The 16,148-nt window shown below is 36.9% G+C and overlaps 1 protein-coding gene and 1 long non-coding RNA gene across 2 annotated transcripts; one reads left to right on the top strand and one right to left on the bottom strand.

Annotated features, from left to right (window-relative positions):
* Positions 1-3,172: 3,172 nt before the first annotated feature.
* On the bottom strand, positions 3,173-3,512 carry LOC134643258 (uncharacterized). Its single transcript, XR_010096362.1, has 3 exons — positions 3,476-3,512; positions 3,337-3,396; positions 3,173-3,230 (listed from the first exon to the last, which is right to left on the bottom strand). It is a non-coding gene; the product is annotated as an uncharacterized LOC134643258 (long non-coding RNA).
* A 2,164-nt stretch (positions 3,513-5,676) lies between these two features.
* knstrn (kinetochore localized astrin (SPAG5) binding protein) lies at positions 5,677-8,004 on the top strand. The gene is made up of 8 exons (XM_063496386.1): positions 5,677-5,737; positions 5,812-5,947; positions 6,220-6,249; positions 6,340-6,439; positions 7,066-7,180; positions 7,271-7,332; positions 7,628-7,702; positions 7,784-8,004. Exons 1-8 carry the CDS (start codon positions 5,716-5,718, stop codon positions 7,910-7,912), a joined length of 669 nt encoding a protein of 222 aa, XP_063352456.1. The 5' UTR covers positions 5,677-5,715; the 3' UTR covers positions 7,913-8,004.
* The last annotated feature ends 8,144 nt before the right edge of the window (positions 8,005-16,148 follow it).

The following is a 16,148-nucleotide window of genomic DNA, read 5'->3' as shown; positions in this document are numbered from 1 at the left end:
TATTTGACGGTCTAGTTTCTTCTCAGAATTTAATGAATTGGACGCTGAATTACTGGCAGTGTTTGTAGTGAGGCCATAATTCTTATCCATAATACCATCATCTGGAGTGAATCTTAAAGTTTTCTCTTTAGCAGGTAAAAAGTCAAAATTTTGGTCAGACTGTACTTGCAACTGATGGATATTTACAGTGTGACTTCGTGTCACATCCATACAGGCATCATCTGCAGAAAATCTCACTGTTTTCTCGCTGTAGTTGTTCTCAATGTCAGGTTTGTTCTGTGGATGGGAAAGGAAATTCTTTGAGTATACAGCAAAATATCAACCTTGATTTGGCAATATGACAGTTTCACATTAGTATCGCTAGTTCTATCTTCCAGACCAGCTACAACAAGTATTGCGTTATGCAGTAATTAAAAAATAAAAAGGGAAAAACATTTGATCTCACCTGATTTATTAGTGCCTTTGAAGATGAAGCTTCAATGCCTAAATGTGGAAATGGGTAATAAATAAATAGATTAGCTAAAGAAACCAGAACACTGCAAAACTAGTGAATTCATTAATTAATTGATTGAAAATAAATAAATAAAGGAGAATCTGTTTTGGAAAATAAATTTCAGGAAATTTAATACAAAAGTATTCACATGACCTCAAACGAAGATTTAAAGTTTCTGTCATTTCCTTTTTTTATTCTTAAGCTCTGGTAGAGTAACTTTGTATGGATTACAGTTAATATTTGCTTTTTTCCCCTCCCTTACAATAGGTCTTGGTTCAGCAATTAAATTCATCTACTGTCTGAAATTGTGTTTAAGCTCCTCCTCATTTTAGATTACCCTTTCCCCCCCTCTCAGAAACATCAGGGTTCGAACAGCACCTTACCTGTATGGTTAGATGATTTGAGTGCTTCACTTATCCGCTGTCCTGAAGTACTGTCTGCTTTCTTGAGACAGTGAGTGTACATGTCTTGTGGTGGAAAAAGAAACTCAAAAGGATCGTCCTGCACACCTTCCAAAATGTGGCCAGTTTGAGCTTCTGTCATATCGATGCTTAGTTCAGGACAGATGATAACGCCTTTAAAAGGCTCTCTAACATTTTGAGTGGTATTTAGTGGCAAGTTCTCTTTATCAATATCTGCTGATTTTTCCTCTGGAACCAAGGGACCACAGGCGATGTTTACTGTGTGACACCCAGTCATGTCCATAAACTCGTCATCTGCAGCAAACACTACTGTCTTCTCTCTGCATTCGTTTTTTGCATCAGAGCTCACCTGAAGAACAGAACACACACAATTACTACATGCCAACCAAAACTTTACTTTGAAATAATAATTATTAGCATTTAAAGACAACATTTTAAATCTATACTGTTATGAGCAACTAAAGACAAAACCTCCGATGTATGACATGCTTATATGTTCTATTTCATCTAAAAGCAAAGTTTAAAAAAATAAATGCCAAACTTACCTTATGTCTTTGATGAGAAGCAGGTACGAGAGGATTTATCAAGGACACTTTATCTGATAATTAAAAGTGAAATGAAATTAAGGCCATTTGAAATTCTATTCAATTAGCATTAAAACTGATGAAGCATAAAATTCATACAATGCATACAGGGATAATTTCCTTGCTCTAGTATTAGACTTTCATAAAGTTGTGAGCCTAGATGGCAAGATATTTATGAAAAATGGTCTACACTAAAGGAACCGTGGCAGAATACAAATTTGTCGTCTCTGTTTGGCATCCCATATTTTCTTCTTATCACTTATAAGCTGATGTATAAATGCTGGAGAGTTGTCCTTTAATTTGAGTGACAGACATAAATGTGATACCTTTTGGGTTGGTTAATCCTGATGCTTTACTGCTCTGCTCCCGTTTCATCTGTGAGTGGGTGTACATGTCTTGAGTAGGAAAAAGACACTGGAAAGGATTGTCGTCATCATCACAGACTCCCAGGATGCGACCTGTCTGGGCTTCAGTCATATCCATGCTCACATCATCTTCTGGACAGACTGCACTCCTATAGGATGATTCTCCAGTTTTCCTGGTGTTATGTGGTGTCTTCTCCATCAGAGCAGAAACGGACACTGGAACTTGATTTTCTTTGTCCAAATTAGGCCTTTGTGTTTTAATCTGGACCAGGGAGCCTTTTGTTTCTTCAGAGGATGGTTCAGCAGGAAGAGTCCTTGTGATGTTTACAGCATTAGTGCTCTGGCCACTTGGTTTAGACAGACTTGCAAGGAAGTTTTCAAATCCAGGATCCAAACATGACAATGATGTGCTTACGTCGACATTTCTGCCTGTGGATAGTGGTGGGACTGTGGCTTTATCATCTATCAAGCGATTTTCTCCAAGAACTGGGAAAATGTCATAGTTGTCAAGGGGTATATCTTCAGGTATGTCTGCAGCAATATTTATAGTGTGGCTTTGGGTCATGTCCATGGCTGCGTCTTCTGTGGAAAACATCACTGTTTTCTCCCCAAAGTCATCTCCAGTGGCCTAATCAAGGTAAACAACCTTTAGTCAGTTAATGGGAACAACAAATGTTAAGTTAAAATACTTCTGCTATTATTAAGCATTATAATAATGTAATAAATGCAAAGATCGACTTCAAATTTACCTTATCCTTTTGTTGGGAAACATGTAGAGGAGCATTCAAAAGAGTTTCCATACCTACATTTGGAGACCTGAATTTAGTAACAGCGATCTCCATAACTATCTAACAGATAATGTGGACGGTACATTGAAAACAATCCTCCTACCAATGATTTCACTCCCATCTTCAGTGACTCCCACTTGCACCCTTATACAAAAAATCCAAAACATTTATGTGAGAGATTTATTTGACTCTTTGTGATAAGACTTGAAATTCAGATGACAGGTTGGACCTTAATAGCTCATTTCACCTTACCTATTTTGTGTGGTTGTTGCTCCTGCTGTAGAATAACATACAATATAATTATAAAAATTACAAAAAGTTTTAAAAATTACATTCTTATACATAATACTACATTACATACTTGCTGTTATTATTTCTTGCAAAGGGCTTCGGACAGGGGAGGCATTTTTGACATCCCTATAAAGAGAGAAGCGCTGATTAGGTCAACTTGTGGTTAGGCACTTTTTGTAAAAGGAGTATTTCTTTGTGTCTCACTTAGAAAACAGAAGGACGTCATTAGCAGGGGCAAAGCTGACTCGTCTTGAATTCCTCTTTTCCACTGGTTTGACACGTTCCACCTACGAGGAAAAAGGCTAAATTATATCACCACTTTTTAATTTTTAAACCTTAAGGGTGTCTACTGCCACAGGCAGTTGGAAATCTTATATCAGACTCTCTGTTTACCACATTTTCTTGCTGATCTTGGTCAGAGAACCTGGCTGATTTCCGTGGTGCTTTTAAAATCTGAAAATGACAAGGTGCAAACAGTTTAGTTCATTTGTACAGAAATAAATAAAATCACACCTCTGATTAAGATACTGACCGAGGAAAGGCGGCGCCTTGAAAATCCACTGCCTTCACTGTAACACAAAGCATGAACAATAAAACTATTACATAAATATCACAATACATTTGTTAACATAAGGTATGAAGTAGGAATGCCCCAATATCAATGTCCTTTTTATTTAATACAGTAATTTTGCACTCACTTATTCTTTGGAGGATCCAGAGGCTCCATCGTCAACTGTACGAATATAAAATAATGCTTTATATAGAAATCATTGTTTCTGCAGTGTCTTCCTGAAACCCAAGCTGTTGCTTAAGAAGCATTTTTAATTTGTCCTAGGTATTTGGGATTAGCAGATGATGAAATGAAGCATTATCTTTGGACACAAAAACAATTGTTTCTAAAGTAGTGGCAATGGGTTTATTTGACAATAATCACAATAAATTCACCACTGTTTAACAAAGTTTAAAAGACTTTATTAAGCAGAATGAAATGCTGGGGTAAGACCTTATGAGCTGTACATGAACAAATGCCAACAAACAGTTATTGCTGCTAAAGGTGGTTCTGCAAGCTCCTGAATCTCGGTGTGTAGTTGCACAGAGTCCTGTGCAAACTTTCTTTTTCCACATGACCATAAGTTACAACCTTGATTTAAAAAAAAATGAGACTGAAGAAAACTTAAAGTTACTACGCCACACCTGTCAGGTGTGCAAAAGTAACGCCACTGTTCTCCAGCAGCCATGAAATGGGAAACCACCACCACAGAATAGACCTGTCATTCAATTTACCAAGACCTTATGAACAAATGCAGCTCGATAAATACTGTTAACGTAACTTATTTGAAATAATAAACAAAGCTAGGCAGCGTTCTGCATTTCCCCTTGTAAAAATCATATTTTAAAGACACAAACCGATAACCACTAACTCTGACGTTACTATTAGCTTCCCATTCACGTAATCAAACAAGAAAACAATTGAACACCAAAGAAGCATTACGGCGCTTACCTTGCTATTGTTGATTGTGATGTTGCGGCGTTCTAAGACAAATACGTTTTTTGTTATTACTTCTTAACTAACTTGAAACCATTTTAAAGTCGTTTATCTTCAACCACATTACATACGATACGTAACAATTTTGAAGCTAATGCGAACAAGTCTCGATGCTAACGTCTTGAGTTTTGAATTTAGCCGCCTTCACGCGTGCGCACTGAGGTCCGTCTGTAGCTTAATTTTTATTTAGATAACTGGAGTGTAGTTAACAACAGCCTGTCAATTAAAATGTTAAAACTGATAACTCAGTTTAATTTAAAAAATATTTTGAGGAACACAATTATTGAAAATTTCTTTTATTTACACAGGAAATAACGTTACAACCGGAAATGATCGCAGAGGGCGGGACGTTTTTAAAAATTGTCAACTGGTATTTGTCTGTTGAGAATTCAGCTTGCATACTTAGTGTCCTTAAAGGTAAGCATTGATATTGTGCTAATTACCTAGATTACATTCAGTAAGCGACTATTATTTATTTACTGCTTTTTTGATTTGTTGAGTATTGAAGAAACTACGACCGATATCTATTTTTCTATAGAGGTCGGTCGTTTTAACAGAGTTTTATATGTCAAGCTCCCCTAGAGGGATCTCAGTGAGGCTGCGGTGAAGAAATAAATAAACTTAAATAAAACGCATCGATTTTTGAATGCTCTGGTCAGTTTGTCAGACTTCTGATTTAAGTAGTTTAACATGACTGATAGCCAGATAGTTTAGAGTTTTATGTAGTCTTTGCTGTCTACATCAGGGATTGGGGAACTCCAGGCCTCAAGGACCGGTGTCCTGCAGGTTTTGGATGTGTCCTTGATCCAATACATCTGATTCAAATAGCTAAATTACCTCCTCAATATGACTTGAAGTTTTCCAGAGGCCTGGTAATGAATTTGATTCAGGTGTGTTGACCCAGGGTGATATCTAAAGCCTGCAGGACACTGGTCCTTGAGACCTGGAGTTCCCCACTCCTGGTCTACATTCATTGAAAGTTTATTGTCACATACCTCAGTCGCAAGATTTTAGAGTAGCCTGAATGCGAAACAAACCAAACCCAACAACAACCTCTTACAGCAGTTAATTTTATTTTACTGTTATAAAACATCTGTGAAACATAGTGAAAAAAAGAAAAGAAATTAAAACGCCCAGGACACAAATACGGTCTTACTGTCTTGTGTTGTTTTTCCCCATGCAGGTGCCTTTTATTATTGCTGACATTATACTTTTTAGGAACAGTCATGTCTTCAAAAATTCCAAGAGGTGAGGTGAATTTGAACTTTTCTAGTTATTTCAATTGATTACTTTAATTTTGTTAACAACTGTCATTCTTCCAGGTGTACACCTACCTGCAGAAACAAAGAAAAACAGTCATAAACAAGAATCCAAAGACACAGCAACTGCACCCACAACTACCACTGCTGCCCAGAGACCAGATGGTGTCCTTAAACCACATAAAGAAAATGCACCAAGGTAACAAATTATGACCCGTGTGAATGGTCACAGTTGTATGAAAACAATAAAGGTTACCAAGTGCATGCATCTCAATGTTTCCCTAGTGATGTTAGGAGTCAACTGTGGTAACAAAACTGTGCCTGATAATTTCCTGGCTTACCTATTTAGCATCATGTAGTGTAAAGACTATCAAACGTTTGCTAGTAAGCCTAAATGTGTATATTCTCTTAGTACATGCCAGACTTCAGATCTGCTGAATTCTAATTTTGTTTCACTTTTTTGTCTTTTAGGAAAAATGTTGCTCCTAAAGTTCAGAAGGCGTGAGTCTTTCATAATCATTAACATGGGTATTGTTTAAGCCTGTTGGTTTTTGTTTTTTTTCCTAACAACTTTGTTGCACATTTTCATAGAGTCTCCACTAGATATGGACAACAAGCAGAGCTCAAAGAGCAAAATCAATGTTTGATTGCTGCCAATGAGGAGCTGGCGAAAAACCTCACAGACACACAGGTATAGAAAGTAATCGCTACCACACATGACTGCCCACTGATGTTTGTGGGCTTTTGGTTTATGCACAGCTCTCTTAAGGTTCCACCATAACATTCAAATCAGGTTGAAGTTGAACTTTTGACTGCTTTGAACAATCTTTTCTTTTTTAGCCATTCTGTTGTAGATGCTGTAGATACTGCTATTCTTTGGATTGTTGTCCTGTTGTATGAACCAGTTTATGCTTCTTTTTTTTTTTCAAAATTGTGCTGTCATGGGCTTTATCATTTAAAATATGATTATTTCAGGCCTACAGAATCTGAGGTGTAGCCCTTGTTTTGATTAAGGTTTTGTTTTTGGCACTTAACTGAGCAATAAAACTGGTGCTCAGTTAAGTGCATTTATTAGCAGCACCTGGCTGATACTTACTCTCTTAATTCCTATTCTTTTCTTTATGCATCTGTCCTCTTTAACATTATCTGGTACAAGTTTATAGGAGAAAATGCAAAAGGGCCACTTCATGAATAGATCTGACACAAAAGACACCAAAAACCCGAACGGAATAAATGCCATGTTTGGTATCAGCCACAGCTGAACAGCCCTTCTGTGTTATCTCTTTACCATATTCTGAATTCATTTTCCTATTACAGCAAAGAGTAGCTAAGCTGGAGCTGCAGTACTGTGACCTTCAAAAAGAGAATGCAGAGGTTCAGAAAAACCTGAAAGACTGTCATGCTCTTCTGGTTACTGCCAAAATAGACCCAGGTAGAAAAAATACAAAAATATATTTATCAGTTTCAATTTCTTCAGTGGTTTCTGTAAGAAACTTAACAGAAATGCATCTTTCATTCTTAGTGTTAGGCGAAAGAGTTGGAGACACTGCACGGCAGAATGAAAGTCAGAGGAAAGAAGTTATGGTATGTTTATTTGGTTTCACTTTACATTATGATATGTTTACACTTGGGATTTATTCGTTACACATTTAAGCAAACTTGAAAACTTTAAATCATATTCACGCAAATAACCGCAAGCTGGAATATAAAGGAAAACCAGAAGCATGCACTTATTAGTTTGTTCCATGCAAAAATAAATGTGCAAATAAAGAACAAATATTATAAATGCACCCAATATACATGTATTGTAGACACCCACAGGATTTATATAATCATTTACAGAAACACCAGGTTAAAATATTTACTCCTTGTATTTCAGAGCATCTCCACAGACCTGCTGAATGAAATAAAGGCCTTTGGTGATATTGCATCACAGCAACGTGCTCGACTAGAGGTGAGTAAAACTCAGTGAAAGTAACAGGTCACTAAAAGTTAAATAAAAACAATAAATAAAACTTATTTTTACAACCTTTAGGAAATCCAGGAAACGATGAGAGGCCTCAAGGAGGCACGAGAACAAATGGTTCAAGAAAGGGAGAACTTTTCTTCTGAAGCAGCTGAACTGGAAAGAGCTCTCAAAGAAGCGGAAGCTCTTCTACTCTGAACGTTTTCAGTGATTTCTTAATTTAAATTGTGTCCATTTAAAGAGTAAACTTTGTGTATATATATTTGCAGATATGTATTTCGATGGCAGTGTGAGTGAAACTGAATAAAGAACTCCTATTTCCTTACGTTCCACATTCCTTTATACAGTGTACAAAATTTAATGTCACCCAGTTTGTATTTTTGTTTTTTTGAGAGGGACTGGCACTTCTATAGAGGCTTTTTTTCACATTTACCATATCAACAAACCTAACTGGGACTATGTGTGTTATTAACTATTAGAGTGTTATACAGCAGTTTACACTTAACGGTACGGGTCTTCAGTCTAAGTGTGTCTGTATCTTCAGCTCAGCCAGTTCGAGTAGGGGTTTGTAAAGCTGCTTAGACTGGTTTTATCAGTGATGTTACTGACGCTGCTTGACTTCTCATCAGAGGCTGGAGGTAACATGCGGGAGGTTTTGTAGTAGTAGATGAACAGGAAAAAACCTGGCAAGCAGAGACACATGGTCAGTAGTGTATAGAGAAAAGGCACTTTGCATGAAGAACATGAAATATTTTTGTTCTTTCAAATAAATATGCACCTTTTGTTTGCCTTGTCTAATAAGACCGGGGGGGGGGGTGCGCAGGCACCTCTAAAATTCTTATTCTCCACTCTATGCCACGCAATGCATAGAGTGGAGAATAAGCCTGAACCACAGATGCACTTGTGCAAAGATCTTTTTTTCTTTTTATACTTCTTCTTTATTTATTTATTTATTTTAATCTCCACCTACTCCTGTTCTGCTGAGTCACTAACATTCTCCAGGCAGCTATGCACAGTTAAGTTATTGTATTTTTATTAATTTTCTTTAAAAAATCTTTGCTAAAAACACAAACAGGAATACTGCAAATACCTGCAAAGTCAAGGTTCACTGCTAAGCAAGTTGATAATTTACTTAATTTGTAACTACAAGCGTCTTTAATATTAAAAACTGTGAATTTAATCAATAAAAACATCAAGCGTTATCTTGCGAGTGGTATTATGCAACACGGTTGACTTAGAATGATTGAAAGGTGCTCGCTGGTTGTCAGTACCTTGGAAAGAATTGAGGATGGTAAAAAGGTAGAGCGCGGGGACCTGGAAGACACCATAGGCAAAGAAAGCAAAGCCCCATGTAATGCCCAGCATGAAACACAGGCCCATGACGCTTATGATATTTATGCTACTTTGCTCCCCTTTTGCTTTGGCTCCTTTGACATTCCTGAGACAACAGAGCCAGGACATCATGATGATGAAGGTGGTAAAAGTGAAGAGGAAGACCAAAGCATAGTAGCCTATGTTGATGATTAAGTGGACACTGTTGTCTGTTATCCAACACCTTAGAAGGAAAAGACAAGTCAGCTTTTCTGAATTTTAATATGAAATGTAATGGAATAGTAATGGTACGTAACAGTATAGCAGGCTCACATCATCACATTATCTGCAGCGTTTCCAGTGTTTTGGTAGTTGATGACTTGTTCACCATATTTCCCAATGCAGAGCAGGACAATCCCAATAACTGAAGGCAGTACTGGAAAAATATATGGGGAAAAAATCAGGTGTAACAGCAAGAAGGAAAGAGTGAAGCTTTCAAGAAGTTTATAGATGATCAATTTTTAATTATAACATAAACTTACTCCAGCTGGTAATGGCGATTTTCAGTATGTAGCGATGGATTGCGATTTTCCCTCCTGTATACAGGCTCAGACACAGGTGGAAGGCCTGCGCAGCAAACCAGGTGAAAGTGGCCAGCATAAAATAGTGCATTAGGGCCGCCATGATCTTACAGCTCACACTGTTGTTCAGATTCGCCACATAGTTATTGACCAGGAAAGTGAGGTTAAGGAGGAACAAGGCACACACCAGGTTGATGAGGATCTTTGTGGCATTAGTGGCCTTGATCCGCCTGTATGGGGAGATGATTAACAGAGAGGAAACAAAGCGTGTATTATGGTTAGTTTTGATTGCTAACAAATATCTATTTAAGATATCACTGGGTTGCTGAAACATATATTTTCAACAAATAATGATGCCCCGTGGCTCTAAATAATTAGCAATCAAGGTATCTGTTGATTTTGGCAATTATTTCATTTTTAATTAATATAAATTGGAAAAAACTGACAAATTCAATATTCTCACATGTGGAGATTTGCTGAATTTAACAGTTTTTAAAAGACTAAGCAGGCTTTTAAGCGTCTTTATCTCATGACACAATGCTGAAAAATCTTTTAGACTAGATGGTTAATCATCTTCATTATTTTGTAATGTAGAGAACAAAACAAACAACATTCCTCAGGTAAGCTTTGTAAAAAATAGCCACTGATGAATATGACTGTGATCACATTCATTCAAAGAAATGTGAAGGGCAGGTTGCTTCTGAGAGAAACTTGGTTTTGAATATCGGCAACCACAAAAGGTCAAATTTCCATATTGCAAATACAGTAAAATAACATGGTTATAGACGGTAACAGTCGGAGAGATGTTACATACAAATAACTGTTATATAGGGAAATTATGATAAAAGTGATGTAGCCTGAAACAAAAAGTATAGACAATAATTTCAAGTTACAGTTGAACTTCTCTTTTTAAGCCATTTTAATACAAAGTCCCCAGTTTTCAGAAGCTCAAAAATTAGATTGAAAATTGACTGACAATCAGTTTCACTGCCCAATAAGACCCTTTCCCTTGTTATTTCATGACAAGCACACATAATACCTGAAGTTGATTCAAACCCTTGAACTTTATAGCTTTTAAATGTTATAATTTTATATAGGAGGGCCAAAGAGATGTTAGCATAAGAGAGACGTACCATTTTTAAGCTGAAAAAACACAATAGACCTATGAGGGAGATGTTAGGAGTTTGCAAATCTAAAATCTGGTGCTTTCTTAAATAGATGGAATACTCTGCCCAGCTCAGCAACATCAAAAGACCGCAGAGGAACACTTCACAAAATCTAACCTAAAATCTAAGTAAAGACCCCTCTTGAGAAGGTGCGTGGATCACTGTAAAGATCTACAATCCAGAATGGAAATGGAGACAAGAATCTACACAACACAACAAGATGCTAACCACTGGTTACATTCAAGAACAAGAAGGCCAGGTCAGCTTTTCCAGAAAGATCTCCAAGAACCTGGTGTGGTGGGATGTGGTTAGCTGCAGGAGCAGGGTTCAGGGGACAGTGCCAGGGGAGATTGGCCAACACAGCTGATTTTAATCAGCTGCTCAACCTCTTGCAGTAGCTGTTGGGGCCTGGGGAGAAGCAGCATGGACTGAGAATGGACTGCGGAGCAGAGCTGGGCTGAGCAGGAGAGAGATCCAGAGCAGAACTGAGCGATCAGCTCTGGACAGTGTGTAAATAAACGTCACCTAAAAGTGCAACTGAGAACTCTGTGTATGCATGTGTGTTGCGCCATGGTCAGCTAAACAGTGTTATATCTGGAATTTACTGGGAGAAAAAAAATCTTCAGCCACATGAAACCAATATTAACTTGTATCAGAATGACGCAAAATGTCACATATTAGTCATGGTGGAGGGGATGCTATGGAACTGTATTACTAGTGTTTACTGATGATTTGACTGTCGATAGAGATAGCAGCATGCTCATATTCAAATACAGTGTAACTGAATGCTCAGTAAACATGACCATGTGGGGTCACAGTTTTTAGCTGTGAATAAACCGTGAGGATGTCTGAGCTTGGCAAACCCGCACTTCTCCTACATGGGCTCCAATCGGGTGTACCCACACAGGGCTAACGGCAGAAAACGCAGGTGGTACCCGTGTAGGCTAGCCGATGTGTGTCATACATCTACAGAGATGCAGGTAACATGCACCTGCTTTTCTTTAAACAATGCTCATTCATAGAGGGTTGTGCGCTGAGGACTTAGAAATACCCCAGGAAACATGGCAGGTGAGGAAAGTATTATATTTGCGTAAGATGTACACTGATACATACTGCTGATATTTCCACTACGAAACATCAGCATCAAGGCCCCTGTTGATGAATCTCATTTCCCTGTGGTAAACATTATGACATCTCATCACAGTGTTCCACTGTCCTGGAAAGCAGCCTTATTTACATGAAACTTCATCACATCAGCTGCCAGAAAAGCACGTCTTTCTAAACAAGATTTAAAAAAAAAATTCTGTACAGTGTTTGAGGCTATTGCATCCTCGAGAATTTTGCTTTATTTTATTCATAAAGATCCCAACCATGTTTTTGTCAGGAATATATCACCTAGTTGTAGTGAGAGCTGTGAGTTAATCTGGTAAAGACTTAGTTGCTTAGCCTATTTTTAAACAGCAAGACTTTGCTCTTATACCCCTTTGCGCAATAAACATTACATATTTAGGTCCAAATTATTTAAAACCTAAACAGTATTTCTATTCAAGATTAAGAATTGTGACCTCTGATGATGAATTTTACAGTTTCTCTTTACTGAGTCTCTCTCTTTACAGAGATTTTTATAGTGATTTTGCAGCTTATTCCTGGGATAAGTATTAGAGACCTATATAGCGCAGTACTTATTATATCAGCAAACTTTCAACAGATTTTCTCTGTAAAACTTATTCTGTTCTTCTGTTGTCATCTGTCTTTTTAATGCACACTTTTTCTTTTCTGACTATTATATAGTTAAAATGCTTCAATATTGGAAAAAAAAGCCCAACTTACTACCTTGAAAGGAAGTGCATGAAGAGGACTATGGCGAGGAAGAACATGGAGAGTCCACAGCCAACTTGGGTGATGATTGTGAGGTTTTTAAAATCAGAAGCTGAAATGGTTTCATTAAGAGGAGTCTGCAAAAAGCACAGCAAAGCACATCTCATATGAAAACAGTGCTTGATGTTTACAGTGAACAGTTTAGTTGAAGTAGAATGGAAAGTAAAGCCCCAGTAACAGTAACTAATTAGATAAATGGGCAAAAAGTTAAGTCCACAAACTGTGGAAAATTTCTGAATAATATTCCTCAACATAAAATTGTGACCAATTTGATTATTGCCTAAAGAATCAAATTCAAAGTGAGCTCGTATTTTAAAACAGTTTAAAGATTTCATATATTTTCTGTGATACATTGTTAATAAAATGTGGGTTTACTAATGATTTATAAATCACGCCATTCTGGTTTTATTTACGGTTTACACAGCATTCCCTTTTTGGAAGTGGGGTTGTACATCATTACAGAAGAAGAAAAACATACCATCAAGATAGCAAAGAATGTCAAATGTGAACACTGACACGTAATGCCATGTTCAGTTATATTTGTCACACAGCCATCACTCGTCCAGTTTGGTTGACTTCCTAAGAGAAATAAAACAAGGAACACAATGACGGCCTAACCATACATAAGTTCAGTTTGCTCAAGTGTCAGAATTTAGCTGCTTGTATCGTTTGTACTCCTGATGAGAAATGGTTTCAGACTGGTTTAAAATAAAACTTCAACTTCTGTTTCCTGATAAATAATTCCACACATTGAAAGCACCATAAAACTCACAGCAAAAAACCTTTAGCATGCATCTGCGAGGAAACACACTTTTAAAACCATAAAAGTAATGTGATCAGTTTATGTCCATTTTCAGATTTTTTCTTGATACAGCTGAATCTTTAAATTGGCCATCAGATACGCGGCCTTTGCAGTGGAAACCATGACCCTGTTGTTGATTTTTATTTTTTGGTGATTATTATTTTTTGCTGTTGTTGATTTTCATGCTATGATGTGGCACTCACCAGAAACGGGGTTTCTGTTTTCATTATCTCTCGCAGTGTTTTCCATGTTAAAACATTTGCATGAGCTTTTTTTTTTTTTTTTTTTTAAAGTTCACCACAGCATGTATTATTGTGAATGCAGGCTAAACCGGTCTGATACTGATTCCAGTAAAACCAAAGAAATGTTGAGTTTATTTAGTCATGACAAGTCATGGCAATGTGGTTAGTTTTGTGTTTTTATAACCATCTAACACCAAATCCAGTCTCAGAGCCTTTTGGAAAAAAGAAGACACAACCTCCAGTCTATTAAGTTGTGTTTCTGTACTTAAAGTGTTCTTCTTCTTCTTCTATTTTTTATACAAGTTTCCCAACCTTATTTTGATGTCCCTGAACATGTTTTTTATTAGTCCGGTCTCATCTGGTACTGATTTGTGTTCATTGTCATTCAATTAATATTTTCCACTTTTAAAGACTGAAGGTTGGAGTTGTTTCATATTTTTCCATATGATTAATTAATGATACATTGTTAATTATCATTAAATGCTAACTTGATTAGCTTTAGGACATAAAAACTACTTGGTTAGGGATAGAAAAAAAATCATGCCCTTTTATTCTTGTTTATGCAAATATCTAGTCCCATGGCAGCTATCTAGTGCATTTAAGCATAGAGAGATGACCTGAAACCGAGCATGAGAATGTGGAAGAAAGGTCGTTTAAGTGACTTTGACTGTGGCATTGTTGTTGGTGTCACGTAGGGCGGTCAGACTATATATGCAGAAGATCGGCTCTGACAATAAATTCACTTTACTCAAATGGACTCCATAGTCACCAAATCCCAGTCCTATAGGGCACCTTTGGGATGTGGTGAGGTGTGAGATTCACATCATGGATGATGTGTCGAGCGACTCGTTGAATCTATGCCATGAAGAAATAAGACTGCTCAAAGCCAGTATTATCAAGACAAAGCATAACTAATGACATGGCTGGTGAGTGTATGCTTCCTACTGAAATACAAGAGTTACAAAATTGTGTTGACTGTCCTGAAATTATGTGTCTGCCAATACAAACAAATACAGTGTTTTTCTGTACATATTTTGGACTTTTACAGAGAGTGGACTCAAAATTCACTGGCGTCATCGTTGAGCTGATCACTTAAGACTGTAACACTTCTCTCTTAAATAATGTAGAGAAGAAACTTTTTGCTCAGCTTTTCTCAGCAAAACATAAATAATATGTAACACACAAAACTGTAAATGCCTTATATCAACGTGCAAATGAAGCAGAGAAGCTACCTTGACCATTCCATGAATGACAAGACGGTATCCCTCTCTGCAAACAAATCAACAGAAAGTTAATGAATTTATGCTCTTAAAATGGAAAACAAAATAGAGAAAAAGACCCAAACTTTTCACTTACATATGTCATATTCGTAAAAACAATGTTTATTTTGTCTGTGAGGTTGGCAATAGCAGCTCCCATCTCAATGGCTAAAACTTCATTCCCTAAAACAGTACTGTTCTTCTCATCCTGAAAAATCAACTTATGGTCAATCCATTACTGAACATGAAATTTTACATTTGAATTAGCCTGTAGCCCTTACCTTAGCCATATTAATAAATCGGAAAAGAGCTGCAAATGGGACACTGACGTTTTGAGCAACAGCTTTATCAAAAGCTTCTTTTGGCAGCGTAACAGCTCTTGAAAATGTTTTCAAGGTTTCTGTGTTGTCTATAATCTGCAGGAAAGAACACAGAAAGAGTCAGGCTCAGTGTATATTTACCTGAATCTTACTCAAAATACCACAAAAATCTGCAATGTGATGCCCAAGTAAGCGGTAACTTGAACATACTGTAATAACTACACAATAATCTTAACTGTTGTTTTTAGTTGCTGTAACAGTTTCAATTGTACAAAAAAATCTTTAATAAAAAGGAAGTCCTAGAATTACATGCAATTATGGGCAAAGGCCCCTTCCAGTTTTTAGGTGTCATGATTTCTAGGTAAATCTTAAATCGAAGCAATGACATTTTGGGAACCCGCTACTGCTGGGATTTTAGTGGAGGAAATGCTAGGACAGAACAATAGAACATGTAAAAGTCAAAATAAATTTAATTCCACCTACATTTATGCTGTCATTTGGAGACTGATAAGCAAATAATACTTCTGCTACTTCGTCTTTATGTGTTTCTTTCACCAAAACTCCTTTGACTCCTTCTCCTACAGTTATTTCAGCTGAAGATCCATTTATGCTGGCAGCCAAGTTGCTTATGCCATTCATTAGTTTACTGTAGACAGATGTGAGAACATTTCTATATTATACTGTAAATGTAAGATTCTGTACGTAAAATCAGTTTTTAAAAAAACATGTTTTACAGTGGGGGTTTTTAAATGTCAAAAACCAAACTAAACTTTTCAGCATTTTCATTCTGGGGAAAATAATATAGGAGTTTTTCAAAGCTGCTAGCATGTCTTACACGTAAGTTGTTTTTTGGCAGCAATGTGGGATGCACAGTT

Source organism: Pelmatolapia mariae, linkage group LG15 (assembly GCF_036321145.2).
Source record: "Pelmatolapia mariae isolate MD_Pm_ZW linkage group LG15, Pm_UMD_F_2, whole genome shotgun sequence".
In the NCBI taxonomy this organism is placed as follows: Eukaryota; Metazoa; Chordata; class Actinopteri; order Cichliformes; family Cichlidae; genus Pelmatolapia; species Pelmatolapia mariae.
This window is presented reverse-complemented; position numbering and strand designations above follow the sequence as displayed.